This window comes from Phaethon aethereus, assembly GCF_964289735.1.
Source record: "Phaethon aethereus genome assembly, chromosome: 21".
NCBI lineage: Eukaryota > Metazoa > Chordata > Aves > Phaethontiformes > Phaethontidae > Phaethon > Phaethon aethereus.
In genome coordinates, this window is record NC_138597.1 from 2370490 (window position 1) to 2386319 (window position 15830).

Sequence of the window (15830 nt, forward strand, 5' to 3'; positions counted from 1 at the left end):
CGAGGCAAAGAACATTACATTCCTGTAAAACTTCTGTCGTAACTGCAGATAAAGCAATTACTCTGACTCATTTTGAAACAGGTAATCTGAAAAGCGCAGGATTACATTACTGTATAGCCCTGCTAACTACAAGTTAATGGTCAAACACTGAATTGCCATGTAAGGAAATCTCTAGCAAACATAAGTACTACAAACCTCATGCATTAAAGACAGCTGATCACATATATACATTTATTTTACAACTCTGCCTATCGACAAGCTGCAATTTTATGGCATTTAGTATGTCAAACGTTCAGGTGTTTTGTCCTGATGCTCTGGCACAGGCATACATACAAAATTGCTGTAAAATTCATCCAAGTAAACTCACTACTCCTGACTAATGACCATCCTCTCAGAAGAAAATATTACCGAAACACAGTCACAGATGGTCTAAAACTTAAGTGAGGGACAAAGAACAGAACAGAGACTGTGAACCTGCAGAGAAGTTCTGACTTTTTGGTTTTTTTACTTCCTGCAACAGTCAAAAAGCTCCCTGTTACTCTCTACTCCTTCTGAGAAAGTGCTTTATGTTTATCTACCCACCTATGGTATGGCAAGGGGGTTAAACTTCACCATGTGGGTCTGACAGACACATACAAGCATCTCTGAACAAATGAGAAGCAGAAGTTGGACATCTTGAAGTAGTTGTTTGGGGTTTTTTGCTAACCCTGCAATAGCAGGGCAGGAAACAGTAGCCCATCCAGTGCTTTTAAATCACGTTGCAATTATTGCATAGACTATTCATCGTCTCAAATTCTTTCGGTCAACATACAGAAATAGCCTGGTACAAGTGCTAATGTGAGAAACTTGTAGAATTGCCGTCTCCTGCGCTGAAAAGGTCAAAACAAGTTTTCAGAGACCCTGAGCAGGCGAAGGGGAGCCTGCGTGAGGAGCCTGCACTGCAGAACACAGTATGCTATTATCCCGGTGTCCCGGTAGAGCCCTGTGATTCCTTTGGAGAGCTCATCTCCAACATCCGCATCATTACCGAAATAAGTACAGGCTACATATAACGGAACCGAGTGAGAAAAATTTCTTCTGCAAATTGGAAGTTGGGTTGTTTATAAGGGAGTTACCAACAATAGCTCAGTGCTCAGTTTCAGCAACGAAACTGCACAATGAAAAGGGATTATTATAACTGACTCATGCAATAATCACAGAAAAATCCATCCATTGTTTAGGGAAACTTAAAAATTGCTTAATGCTCTTAATTTTATAAAATGTATTTAAACAGCAGAAGATAGGCACCAGCATGCCTGTCCCAGAATCTGAAGTTTCACTGGCTTAAAAGAAAAAAATTAAAAGAAAATTAAAAATAACATATATATATAAAAAAACCCACCACCACAATCTTATTCCAGGCCTTCAATACAGTGTTAACAGTTGGCTAAGATGCAAGACTACTCTAGAAAAAAAACCACACCATTGTAAACTGCACACTAGGTAGTGTCAAGCAAATATTTGTAATAAATAACAGCTTTCAGCAGCCTCTGCCACCAAATAGGACTTGGAAAGTCATATTCCTATCCTACCCTCCATGCTGAAAATTTAACTAGTGATCTGACCTTGATATACAGTGGTTTCTAAAGCAGGGGGGGGTCCCATCCTGTTCCTTGTCTCCGCAGCACACCCACTTCAAACTCTTAGTCCTTTATCTCCACTTCAGCCCATTTATTTTAGAAGAGTAACATAAAATACATATTAATAAATCTAACCCGTCAGTAAAAGTATTACCAGCACACATGACCAGGTCAGACTCCGACATGACTTGTTTCTGAAGCCAAGCCCCCCAAGAGTTTCATAGCTTCCACATAAACCTAATACACAAAACTTGAGCTGACTTTCAAGTTCCTCCACCTTGTCTTTAGCAGCACGAGAAGAATCCACATTTTTCCACAGACAACTGTATTCCCCCTTCCCTCATCCTTCCTTATTTTTCTTTTTACCCCTAATTCTCAGTTCTCTTTCCCATTTTTATCCCCAGAACACAGGAGACACTTGAAGAGCTGATAAAAATATTAGTATGGAGGGAGGCTTTTGGGCAGGAGGAAAAATTAATAAGAAAAAAGCATAAACCAGATTTTAAATCTACTTATAGTCAAGAACGCTTACTGTAACAAAAGAGTTAATTCTATATAGTTCTATAGAACTATGTAGTTCATCTTTTTGAGATGTCATAGAAGCGTGCTCTAATATACACCATCACCATTTTAAAAATACATTTGTATTTTAATGATGGTCAGGACATTTCACTTGTAATTTCTCACCTCCTACTGCTGCTAAGGACTCAGCAAAACGCAGACACCTTGCCAAAAGTCTGGCAGCTGAGGACATAAGTAGTTACAAAAGAGATTTAAAGCCATAATAAGATCCAGCGCTAAGCTGTCGGAAAGTACAGGCAAACTTCTGTGGCATGAATTTCCTTTCTATTTTCTATAAACACCTAATGAAAGCTTTCATGAATGTCCTCTCGGAGGCTGCCAAGTTAAAATAGTGCATTATCTCAGCTGATGCACATGACCACATGGAAGATTCTTACATCACAGCTCGAAGCGGAATAATCTAGCAGGCTTTCAACTACAGGAAATTTTTCCCATGTAGGGCGAGGATTACTTCTGTTCAGAACTGCCTTATGACTTCATGGCAATCTGCTACAAAGAGGAAAACCTGGGTGTTTTGAGCACTGCCGTTGCACTGTGGGTGTCCTGCTCTCCAGACGGAGCGGGGATTTTCTGCCATTGGAACATTTACACTCACGTAGGGTCTGTGGGCTTCAAGTCGAGCTCCACCATCTAGCTTGGCAGCTAGATCTCTTGTGAAGAGGAGTTTGCACAATAAGCCAGCATGAAGACCAGTACTGCTCTGGAGAGCAAACCAAGGATGTCTGCCTGATTTCCACAGTTAACGGCTGAAAAAAATCATAGTTAAACTGACAGCCTTTCTAAAGCATTGCTTTCAGGAGCACATCAGACTGAATAGCATGTGTTGCGTTTGGGCTACCTGGTGACCTTAAAAGAAAAAGAAATACATCACCGGCACTGCACAAAGTTGTTTCTGAAGCCAAGCCCCCCAAGAGTTTTGGGGGGGCTTTTCAACACCATTTTCAACACCTACGGTGATCTACCAACACATAAACCCCACCTCCTTTTCAACAGATATTCCCATCTTCTCTCACTTCAGTATTCAGGCAAATCATCCATTTTGGGGAAAACCCGCTCCATTTCTGTAAAGAAATACTGAACTGTGTAATGAAATGTACAATTATCTAGGCTGAGCTGTTAGAATGTAACCTGTACTAAGTTCAAACGCCAGTATTTTAATGTCCTCTCTCATAAAAGGTCTTCATTTGACTTACTGATTTCATGAGTAAATGCTTTCTGTATATACCATTCCCTGCGCTAGCCGTGCCGTAACCACCCTGCTGTTATCACCTCAAACTAATTCTGAAGGGCTCCGATAAAACCGAGTGATAACAGATCAGGATTACTCTTCTGTGGAAAGGAACCAGAGATCCTGCTGGAACCACAACATTTTCATTTGCTTCTGCACTTCCTCAGCCTGAAATGCCAAGAATAATTGCAAGTTGCAGCTGAAGTGCTCACTGCTCTCCTTACCTTGTCTTTAGGTTTAGCTCCATCTGTTCCACCTCCTCCTCCTCCTCCACATCCTTTAAGAACCCGCCTCAGAACTGAGAGCTAGGAGTCATCTTAATCTCTGCCCCAATACTAAATACTTCCACTGAACCCATTAAAGATCAAGGAAACTGTTTATTAAAATGAGATAATGCTTATCTGCTTTCAGGAGTCAGGAAGGCGGGTGGGATACACACCTAGTACGCTGTAAGGTCTCCCAATAGTGCTCCTATATATCCATTACCTTATCTACATTTTAAGAGTTTTATTACCTTTGTAAAGGTAAATATATTTAAGTGTAGTTTTGATGTGCAGTATCAGGATTCGAAGAACACAAGTATTAACAAAGGGTAAGAAATAAACTGCTCTTCAAAGGCTCCTGTGACACTTGAGGAAATACGCAGTACTCTTCACACGGTCCTTCAAGAAATGTAAGAATGCTCACTCTGCCTAAGCTGCTTTAATCACTTCTAGTACAATGAGCAGATTAATACAGTTTGGTATTTCTAGTTAATTATGGTGACTAGCCTTTACAGAATTACCATTAAACCACAGTACTATGCCATTTAAATGGAAGCAAATTAATAAACATGACAGCTAGGAGGATATAAAATTCAAGATTAGGCATTTTTAAATAGTTGTACAATGGCAAGTCACTCTTAAGTTCATGCAAACATAATAGTTGTTTTTGCTGTCTTGGTCATGTAAATTCCCAAGAAAAACATAACTGTTTCGTACTTGAATTCACAGGCAAACAATGAAAAAACTTGATGAACACCAGCCCACGCTGGAATACCCTCAAAGATACTAGTCCCAGACTTAGTGAAGCCTCATCTAGTCTCTGAAAGGGAGTAAGCTCAGTTTGCCTACTGCTGCAAAGAAAGTTGACGTGGCTAAGCCTTCACACATGAAACAAAAAATTTAAGGCAGCCTGAAACACTGCAAATTTTTATTAGGAGGGCCGTGGGGGTAAACTACTGGCAGTGGCAGCCCTGTGCTATTTATGGAGAGGAAGAGACGGACAGCAGAAGAATTCCAGTACAAACTTGGTTTTAATGCAAAAGGCCAGTGAAAAGGAACAGAGTGACCGAGACAGTGACCTCATTCCCCTGCCTTTCAACTGCCCTACAATTACCGGAGAATTAGGCTGAGTCAGGGACCCAAAGCCCACTCAACGAGAGCCATGCTAGCGCACCACGGGAAATAAAACCCTGCTCATGGGTCTAGAGCTGTATCTAATTGTGAATTTTATAGGAGAAAGATTAAGCAGTAATTAATGCTTCATTGGACGCTGGAAAAAGAAAAAGGGCTGTACATTTGAAAATGGGATGACACCTCTTTCCGGGCTGACACAGAATGACACAAGTTCAGTGCATCAACACCAGGTTCACGGTACCCATAGCAGCGTGGCTTACCCTTGACATGACGACTGTAAGGCTCCTCCAGTCTCCCACATAAAATACTAAGAAGAGAAGACCATAAATTCCTCACAGCCATTGCAACTTGACAGGGAAGAGTCTGACCATTGCATATAAATGGTTAGAAAGATCTAATGCCCAAAAGGGGAAGAGAAGCTATGAAGGAAAAAATGGGTTTATTTGCAGATTCATAAGAAGCTACCACCAGGAGCTTGCTGTCCTTCAGGGATAGTTATCACAAAATGAGCTTACTTACATCCCATAGCCATTCTTGAAAGAATAAAATTCTGTACAGCATCTCTGCAAGTGGGACTTCATTCCCAGGGTCACTTTGTCCCTTTTAACAAGAAAAGCTGGTCTCCCACTGACAACCGGTAGTTCTACGCTCTGGTTAAGAATACAGATTAGTGGAAAAACATTTTCCAGGGCATTAAGGAGTTCTTAAGTGCTTTGCACTCCCTTTCTCTAAACAAAAAAAAAAAAACCCTAAAAACCCAAAAAACAAAACAACAAAAAAGGAAAAAAGAAGGAAAAAAAAGAAAAAAAAGAGGGGTTTCAAAATTGCGCGGATAACAGAAACAGTCAAACATGAGGTGATTCTGGTATAGTCATTTGAGGGAAAAAAAAAAATCAGCAGAAGAGTTAGGAACAGAATTCAGACTGCCCAATGCTTCATCATACGGTCAATGCCTTACTGAAAAAGGTAGAGGGGGAAATAAAGATTTTTTTCAAACCTGCAAGGGTGAAATTTTCTTGTAGCAGTTGTAGTGACCTAAACAGCCTTTTGAACCCTTAAAATATTCCTGTTATGATTCAATATTAACAGATCCATGCCATTCTACAGAACTATGTAAAGTTACACCAATACCTAGTATTTTCGTTAACTAGATTTGACATGTCAGGGCTTGACTTCTATGATTGAACAGATATGGGACTGCTAAATTTAAATTCTGTTCTCTGTATCAGGCAAAGCTTCCTTAAAAAAAAAAAAAAAAGACATAGTTCGATGTTCTCCCCTCAGAGACGTGCAGACAAATTTTACCTGTAAGAATCCACAGACAGAAATATATTTTCCATTGAAACCACTGATTTGGAATAAATCCTGAGCCAGGATGTCTTTGAACTCTAATGCCAGTATGAGTCACTGGATGGACTAAACACATCTACTGTATTTAAGGGTAAAGGGGGATCCAATCCTATTACACATCATCACTTCCTTCAACACCTCTGTTCTCTGTGTTAATGAGCCATTGTAAATTAATAAGTTTTCTTGCCCACACGAAGAAGATGAAGTTAATTCTTCCCCGGCATTGCTCTTTTTAGTGCAGGGTCTGTGAGCTGTCATGTCTTTCAATCAATGTTGATCTCTGCTTACATATACAAAACCCTATACATTTCAGAGCAAAGCTGGGTTTGTAACGCCGTGGCACACCTTGTGGACTGGTAACTGCCATATTACAAGACGGAGCTTAATCTGAAGCTTACCTGTCCACAAAGGCTTTGTAGATTCTGTTCAGATTTGTGAAACCATTTAAGATTGGGAAATCAAAACATTTGGCTTGTCCACAGCACCAAGAGATTTGTTAAGTTACATGGAATTGAGGCTCAGGCTGTAATGCCAAGTTTTGCTTTCAACTGTATTTCAGTGCAAATTCAGAATAAATCCACCAAAATTAGCATCAGATTGAAGATTAAACTCAGAGCCCCATTACCAACAGTAGCAATGCAAGCCATCCATTTGATCACACACGAAAATCCTTCTCTAAAGCAATGTATGTTGATGGCTTCCAGACAGAAAAAGCCAAAAAAGGGAGAGCTGAACATCTCCCCAGTGAGAAAAAGCTCCAAGACTTTGAGAATGGGCTTATTTTTGAAGCAGTGACACCGAAAGCAGACGTGACTAGGTTCAGTCCCAAAATCTACTTGGAAGGGGATTCAAATTAACAATCTTTTGCAGGGAGCGGGATACACAGAGCCCAGCAGAATGCTTCCAAATTGAGTCCAGTCACCATCATGTCACGTGTGGATGAGTTAGAGTGTGGAAATGCTTGAACAAAAGGCTGAAGAAATGCATCATCTGTGATTCACTTTCAGAGTAACAATGCAACTAGCCCATGTTCTGTGTCATTAACAAGCAGGGCGCATCATTAATGGGCACAGAGCACCATTCTCTCCCAGTTCTCTTGAAGCTCTTGCTATTGAAGCAGATCCAGAGGCAGAGTTGATGTCATTTTTTGTACATGGATCAACACCACTCACAGCAAATAAAGCAGAAGAGAAAGATTCCCTCACATCAAGTATTTTAAGCAAATGCTAATAATTTCATTTTTAGAAGTCTTTTGAAACCAAGCACCCTGTTAATCCAGGCATGGTGAAAGTACATGCCTCCCGGTTGCCACCTTCTGCAGCAGTACTAGAAAAAGTCACCGAATCATTCCAACATTTTCACAAATATCTAGCACGACCCATGCAACCCAGGTAACACACTAGCAGGCACTGTTATATCCCCTTAGCTTTTTTTCAAGCCTACTTTGAAACAGAAAGATCTGATAACAACTGTTTTTCTAGACTAGGCGACAGCCAGGGATTATGAAACACCATATACATTACTGATTTCTTTGGCATCAAAAGGAAATCCCACCCTCCTAAATGACTCCTCTTTAATCAGCAGGCACGAGCATCTCTAGGTCACTACCTACCTCTAACCCCAAACCAAATATATTTAAAGAATATATTTGAAATTCAATAATCTATCAGCGTGTCCAAGCTATTGCCATACTATGATGATCGTATCCATCCCCCCCCCCCCCCCTTAAAAACATATAATAGAGATGTGTCCCTTCACTTCAGGTGCAAAAGTGGGAGGTACATGCATAGAAACTTGAGAAAAACATGACTGGGATAACACCAGCACGTGAAAGGAGCCAGAGAGCACTCGTACAAAACATAACCAGGGACAGTAAAACGTAGAAAATACCCTATAGAAGCCAGACATATGGTGGGGTAGAGCACAAAACTGGTTTAGAAGCACAGCCGTGCACTATACAATTTCCCCGTGCTTTGTTCAGTAAGCAAAATCAGTCTTGTCCCCTTTATTACCAGTTACTACCCTTTATTATTGTTTATTACCATTTATTACTTATCAGTTCAGGGGTCTGGGAGCAAGATAATCTTTTAGCTCAAAGTGGTCACAAGGCTGCAGAAGAGCTTCACTTAGACTAAACGGCGTAGACTTAACGGTGTTAAAACTTAAAACAGTGACTTAACTTAAAAACACTTAACAGTGTTAAGTTTTTAACTATTTTTAAAGACCAAGCTGGAAGAAATCTCTTCCCTTCTTGTACAAACAAAAAGGCTGGTCTTAAATACTAAAATGGAGACTTAAACTGTAAAAAACAACATCCTGTGAATATTTCTAGCAAACTAAAAAAAAAAGAATTTAGTCGCAGAACAGAATACGCAGGAAGCCAACAGAAGACCCGGCAGAGCATCACCACAAACCCTTAACCACAAAAAAGCAGCTGTTGAGCTGTATGTGGGTTCTGTGCTTTCTTTAGCTACAAGCCCAGCACCCATTGCAACGAAAGCCTATGATTACAGCTGATGAAGAGCTAGAAATAACTTGTTTCTGCGCTTGTTTTCACCTCAGCCCTAAATTGCAAGGGTCTTCAGAGATTAGTTGGGTTTCAGATCAGAGGTATTTGGGGTTTTTTGCTCCCCTCCCCCAGACCTACTCAACCCTTAAGCTGTGCTTTGAAAGTCTGGGTTTTTTGCCATGAGTCACAGGAGGAATCAAAAGGTAAATTCAAAATATACACACAAAGTCCTGCGGTTCTCTTGCAACAGAGGAAGCTGTTCTTTGAAGAATACGGCACAGATCCTGGCCCAGGTTTCTCTGAAACTCTCACCACAACACGAGGTGGTGATTTTTCTCTCTACAAGATCCAATCTAGCTCATCTGCAAATTTATTATTTTAATTGGAATTCAGAGTTAATAGTTAGCCAAAGATAAAGTTCAGAATAAATAGCTAACTTGCACAGCTAGGACAGCTATTTCAAATCAGTCATATCTTGGCCCTCCCTGGTTGCTCCCATTACAAGCCAGTTTAAGTAAGGCACACACACAGAGCTTTACCTACTTAAATATTTAACAAAGTACAGCCCCAATCCCACCGTGGAGCACTGTTAGAAAGCAGGATCAAAAGGAAATGTCCTCCTCTCCTTCCAAAACTTCTCCTACATTATTACAACCCAGAAGTCCCACTTTCTAGCTGTACCACAGGAAAAAAAAAAAAACACTGAGATTTGTTAGCGTGCTCCAGATATTCATGTATATCGTAAATGCATGTCTTTGTAGCAGCATTTAGAAACAAAGATGGCATCATTTAAAGAAAAACATCTGACACCCAAACAAACATTATTCTTAGAGTGCTTAATTTGCACAACTCCAAGCTGTACAGCTTTCCAACCAACAATTATAAGGGATATACATTTTTGTTATACGGCCAAGTTTTTCCACATTAGACAGTTTTATCTGTTCTTCACAAAGAAAACTTACGTCGTCTCAGTGCAAGTAAAAAAGTCTTCCAAGACTGAGTCTCCGGTTTCACCAGAGCGAGCCTTTAAAATCAAACTTCACATCTCGTAAGGGGTATCCAAAAATCTCTAATACCAGGCTGCGTGGCTGCTTTGGAAGCGGTAAGGAACACTAAATTTCAGTGAAAAGCCACATTGAAACATAACTACCCCTTTAAAACATAAAAAGAAAAGCAGAAATACCAGAAATAAATATATATATATGGCTTTACACAGAGACTGCATTATTACCAGCTCTGTAACCAATTGAAACACGGACAGAAGTCTAGCATGCTGGTTACATTCTTCCATAGGGATAAAAAAATTATTTGTTTTTTATTGGGTCTATGCGTAACATTTGCATCTTGTTACCACTGATATTTTAGCTTTAAAAGTTTTCAGACATTCCTCCAGGGCTTATCTTAAGCACATTTTTATTAAGTTCCCTTCTTTAAAAAAACGAGATCCAGTTAGTTTTGACGCGCATTGCCTTTGACAATGATAATCTTTGTCCTTTCCAGCTGCAGCAAATTTAAGGTAATCTCTTTTTCAAGTGGACTTTATTAATCTTCCAAATGAAATACCATCCTGAGGTAAAACAATTATTTCCAGTTCAACTCCTAGTAACAGTTAAGTCTCTGCTGGAAGAGACGACTAACATCTGGCAGACTCAATATCTGCACCAATTAAGAAGAATTTTGAAAGCATAATATACAAATCTATTCAAGTGTTCAGACTAAAGCTCTCCACAGACAGATCAGTGGCCTCCTTGCAGCTAAAAGAAAAAAGAAAAAAAAAGGGAGAACAGGGAATGACTGCAGAAGGTTTTCCCCAAGTCAGCAGACCCTCGCTGGCCACACGCAGCAGCAATTTTGACTGTCATAACACACAGCGATGCGCTTAGATCTTCAAGGGAGATCTCTGCGCAAGGCTGGAAGCTGGGAGGTGAGACACTCGCCCAAAGGAGCCGCCTCTCGCCATGCCTACGCGCCGTCCTCAGCGTCGCTGCCCAACGCATGCCGTACGCACGCATTTTGACAGCCTGCCTCAACCAGAAGACGGGAGGTCAGTGCTTCGGCCTCGGTTGGCAACGTAACTTGACTAATTGCGGGAGGGAAGCGCATTTGTCTTCCCCCTTTCCCGTAACCAAGTAGATTTAAATACCTGGGTGCACACTTACCAACAGCGACGCGGGGCATCATCTTCCATTCGAGACGCTGAGGCCTCATGCGGCTCAGCTGCCTGGAGCCTAAACGAAGGACCCCAAAGCACGCCCGGACCAGGGACTGGCAGGCATATTACGACGGACCATGCTCGTTTTGCATGTCCAGCCGCTCTTCAGGAAGTGCGTTTTTCTCGTAAATAACCTGAACAGATCACAGTAACCCAAAGTCCCGCGCAGGGCAGCAGCACGATAACACGCCTGCAATTAAACCTGCTTATTCCCCTCTGAGAGGCTGGTTACCCACGGATGGAGGGACAGATAAAGCCAAGATTCAACTCTGGTCATTAAAAAACCCAAAATGATTTAATCTCACCTCAAAAGAGGTGAAGCAGTACGGTCTATTTTTTTTTTCTGTCAAAAAAAAAAAATGCTTCACCTCTGTGTTTCAACTTACAAAATCTGACACTTGCCTCCATTTTCAGATAACTGCTCCGAAAGTATTTTTTTTAATTGAGTTCATGTGACTGCACAGAAAGTGGACAATTTGACCTTTTCTTGTTAAAAGGGTAGTAACAGGTAAAAAGTTACAGAGGATTTAGAAACAGATCTATGGCCAAAAGCTCTTCTAAAGGCTAGCATAGTTTGGAAAAAAAAACAAACACAAACAAAAATGAATTTTAAGTTCATTTTTCCTATAAATCTCCTCCAACTAAATCCCACAGCTGAAGTCATAATCCACAGTGCAAAATCATGATCATTACTAAAAAAATATAAGATTAAGACAACATGTTAAGTAGAAAAAGATTCAAATTTATATACCTTTTGGGTAAAATAACATTATCTGAAGAAAAAACCCAAGATTTTGTGCTGAAACATCTGCTGGGGGAACATTTTCTCATTTGTGCTTCAGATACAAACAAAAATCTGGCTTAAAATACGATCCAAGTGCTCTACTGACGATGCACTCTAGTATTTTTTAGACCTCAGAACTCCAAAGCAGTTTCTTGTGTTAGGATGTCCAAGGAAAAAAAAGTATTTTAAAGAGATGAAACAAAAGAGTTGAACATATTTTCCTAAAATGAAGCCACTGGTAATCCCAAAAATTGCATAGGCAGAATTTTACTGGAAAAAACATCTTAGATGAGCTTCTGCTATTAAAAGGAGCACTAAAGCTACCTTTAGAAGAAATGGAACAAAAGGAACTATTTCACATCTGAATTCCACTATTGCATTTTTCAATTCACAAGCATGACATCGATGAGTTTGTGTCTTCAGCAACAACAGACACATCACATAGGAGCTCTCTGTCTTTGAAATGAAGTATTCACTTTAGCATTATTCACTGACTTAGCAACGTAATCGTCTGCCTGGTGTTTCCCTGATAGGCAAATATTTCAAAGCACACGTATTTGCTAGCTGTGCCCTCCTTAATCAAGTGGTCGTCCTGGAAAGGAAAAGAGCCTCTATTGTTTTAGGAAATAAATGTAATGTATCACCATCTGCTTAAGCATACTTGCCTATCTTGGTCAAGATATCTTGCTTATTCTTGGTCAGGTTACAAGGCCCAACTGCTTCAAAAGGCTGCCAGCTTCTGCTGGTTCTTGAGTCAAGCAAAATGGTTATTTTCTTGGTGTGAAACAACCGCAGCAGCGTACAAAAACCATTTGGTACATCTAGCAAACACAGTGTTTCCAACACAAAGATACCTGCAACCTGGAGCAGTGCCATTTCAAAGGATCACCTGCCTGTTAGGCGAAGGGGCTGCCCATCGGTCTGCTTACGAACAAGCACGCGTCTTTGCGAGATCCCAAGTCTGCGTTAGAAACTTGTGTACGCACCTAACTTTCTTCAGGCCCTAACGGCACCGGTCAGGAGACAGGCACAAGGCTTATTTTCCACTCGGAGCTCACTGCCCTAAATAAAACTTGATCATCAAAGGGTTCACAGCAAGATAAGGTAAACCCAAAGTGCACATTCTGCATACATGTACATACACACAAACGTGCCACGACAAAGGATCCCTTCCCTGCAAAAACAAACATGAAAACATTGGTACCAATCTTTACAGGGTTGCTGACAAACACTGCAACACCCATTAGCTCACGATAATGAAATCGAATTGACTAATCTACTCTGACTGGGAAAGTTAAATTTAAAACAGCAGAGTATTACTCCGTAAGCATATGAAAGTGTGCTCAAGGCCACAAATGAAAAAGCCAATCTACCCCAAAAAGAGCTTAACGTGTGGCGTCCATCTGGTGACTGAAGGTCACAGAAGAATGGAATAATCATTCCAATTACATAGTAATGAACATACCATAAAAGACAAACTGCAGATACAATACTAGTGTGATACATATTGACATGTGTTAATCAAATCTTATTTTCAAGCATCAGGAGAAAAACCTGTTTCAAGAGCAGGAGGGGTGGTGACAATAAGATCTGCGATTGCCTACAAAGAGGCCCCCATTGCTCCACTGAATTTATTTGGTTTATGCAATCCCCGTGAGTGTGCAAGCAATCACACCTGAATACACTCTGGAGTGAAAATTTGCTGTACGCAAGCAAGTGAAAGCAGAATAGACAGAATCAACCATGTATCAGTAGAAAGGCTGAACTTAAGTGGCTCACAGGTCTCCTCTTCCCTAAGGAAGAAAAAAAAAAAATCACGTGTCCATTAGAAGAAGAAGTATCCCCAGCTTTTACTGACATAACCCATGCCCAAAACATCTCTTCTTTAACCAAGCCATGATCAAGCGCAACTTCCTCTGAAGCACCACTACTCCCATCTCCTTGGTACCAACCATAAAAACAAAAACAACCCCATGTCATGATGGCACCTACTATTCTAGACTGAAAAAAAGAGAAAAAAGAACAATTTCTTTTTCCATCCAGAACAGCAGGTGCTCCTGCCACAAAGGACAGAGCAATGGAGGCACGCTACCTTTAAGAAGATGCACTGAAAGTCCTTAACAAACAGGCCAGAAATTACTACTTGAACAGCATATGCCTGCCTATAAAACCTCTCTAAACCGAGTTAATTTGCAAGAAGAGGTCAGTTATAAAAGCTGATGACTACAGGTATGAAAAGAGCACGCTGCAGTCCTGTTACCCTGGACAGGAGAAATTCAGCTACGCTTCACAGGCCACAGAGCTGAGGAATGCCGGCTGCCTCCCCCAAAAAATAAGAAAGGATTAAATTTGTTCTGCAGGTAAAAATAAAATACAGAGCTGGGAAAGGAGGAGACGCATTTTAAGCTTAAAGATGACAAAACTCCAAAACTGGAGTGCCCACACCACCCCAAAGGACAGGCAGTTCTTCAGACAATGCAGGAATCTCCCTGCAGAATCCCAACTACCTTTTTTTTTTTTTCCCCCTCCTCTGGCCTCCATCTCTGCCACGGCTCCGCTGAGCAGGCGAATACAGTAAACCGAAGGGAACGCTATCCATCACCGGGGGGGGGGGTGAAGAACACCATTTAAAAACCAAGGGCTTCCCAACAGGCTAAAGAGAAACCTCCAGATGAGCAGGGTTTCCAAAGGCTTTTGTTTTGACTAATTCAGAGGAAAATCTCAGAGTGCAAACCCTCCCCTGCAGTATTTGCAACCCAAATATTGCAGCACTGAGCTAATTTCGGAGAGCTGGCACACCAAATCGACTACTGGAGTGATTAGTCCAGAAAATGAAGGCAGGCTAAATTTAGGAGTAACTATGCAATGCAATATTAATAACAGATTAGTTCCCTTCTTCAAAAAGGAATTTTTTTTTTTTTTTTTTTTTAAGTCAAGCTGATGATGCTCCTTTTTCCTCCCAGGGAAGGACCCTACAATTTTCTGGACGCTGAGGTGCAAACCCGGCCACCCCAAACCCATGGGCGCATCCCCCCCAGGGAGAGAGCCCGGGGGGGAGAGGCCTGTTCCCACGTCCCCAAGGGTCTCCCCGCGCTGCCCAAATGCTTCCTCCGCCCCAAGGAAGGACTCGCCCGACTCCCCGCACTGCAGGAGCGGGCTGCCCGCATCCCCCCCGCAAGGCCCATGCCCCCCCTCAGCTGCTCACTTTCTCTTGTACTCATCCCTCTCCCGCTTGACTTTGGCCAGCACGTTGTAGAGGGCGCGGATCTCGGGGGTGATGGTGTCGATCTGTACCCCGACGCCATCCGGATGAATCCAGGAGACACCGGGCCCTTGTACCGTCTCCAACCCGCCGCCTCCGGTCCGCCGCACCTGGGTATAGCTCCAGATGGTACCGGGCAAACGGCTGTAGTGGGGAGGCGAGGCGAGGGGAGCGGCGGGCAGCCCGTGGCCGGGGCCCGGCGGTAGCAGCGCGGGGGTACCGGCGTCAGTCTGCACGGCCTGGTCGCGGGAGAAGGTCTTGTAGCGCAGGCGGCGATCGCGCTCGCTCTGCTGGGCCGCCAGCTGCTTCTCCAGCAGCCGGTTGCGCCGCTCCAGTTCGTGGACCTTGGCCAGAAAGCAGCGGAACCGCACGTTCAGCCCCTTCAGCAGGTGGATGTTAGAGCCCAGGTCGTTGCGAAGCGCCGCCGTGACCGGCGGGCCCCCCGCCGCCGCCGCCGCCGCCCCGGGGCTGCCGGGGCCGCCGCCACCGCCGGGCCCCAGCGGGCAGGAGGCGGCCGCCGCGCCGGGCGAGAAGGCGCGGGCCATCTCCCCGAAAAGCAGCGAGTTCATGGCCCGGCGGCCGCCTCAGCCCCTGAGGTGAGGTGAGGCGGGAGCGCGGGGGGCTGCGGCCGGAAGCAGCGGCTTAACCGTCGCCGCGGCTGAGGCGCAGTGACCGTTGGGGAGCGCGCGGGCCGCTAACGGCCGCCGGGGCGAGCGCCGAGGGGAGAAAGGGGGACGAGACCGGGCACCGGCACCGGTACCGCTACCGCTACCGCTGCCGCTGCCGCTGCCTCCTCACGCTCCTGCGGCTGCCGCCGCCGCTGCCCAGGCACTGAGCGGCCGCCGGAGCGGGGCGGGCCCGGCTCCGCCTCGCCGCACCCCCGGCGC

At 43.2% G+C, this 15830-nt stretch overlaps 1 protein-coding gene across 1 annotated transcript in view; it reads right to left on the bottom strand.

The window, feature by feature from the left end:
• The window catches only part of IFFO2 (intermediate filament family orphan 2), a gene marked incomplete at its 5' end in the record, with an annotated part of 37187 nt that extends 21675 nt beyond the window's left edge, over nucleotides 1-15512 (bottom strand). Inside the window, one exon of the mRNA XM_082009378.1 lies at nucleotides 14887-15512. Within this exon, the coding sequence (XP_081865504.1) occupies nucleotides 14887-15512 (626 nt within the window). The remainder of the gene's footprint in view (nucleotides 1-14886) is intronic.
• Nucleotides 15513-15830: the final 318 nt, after the last annotated feature.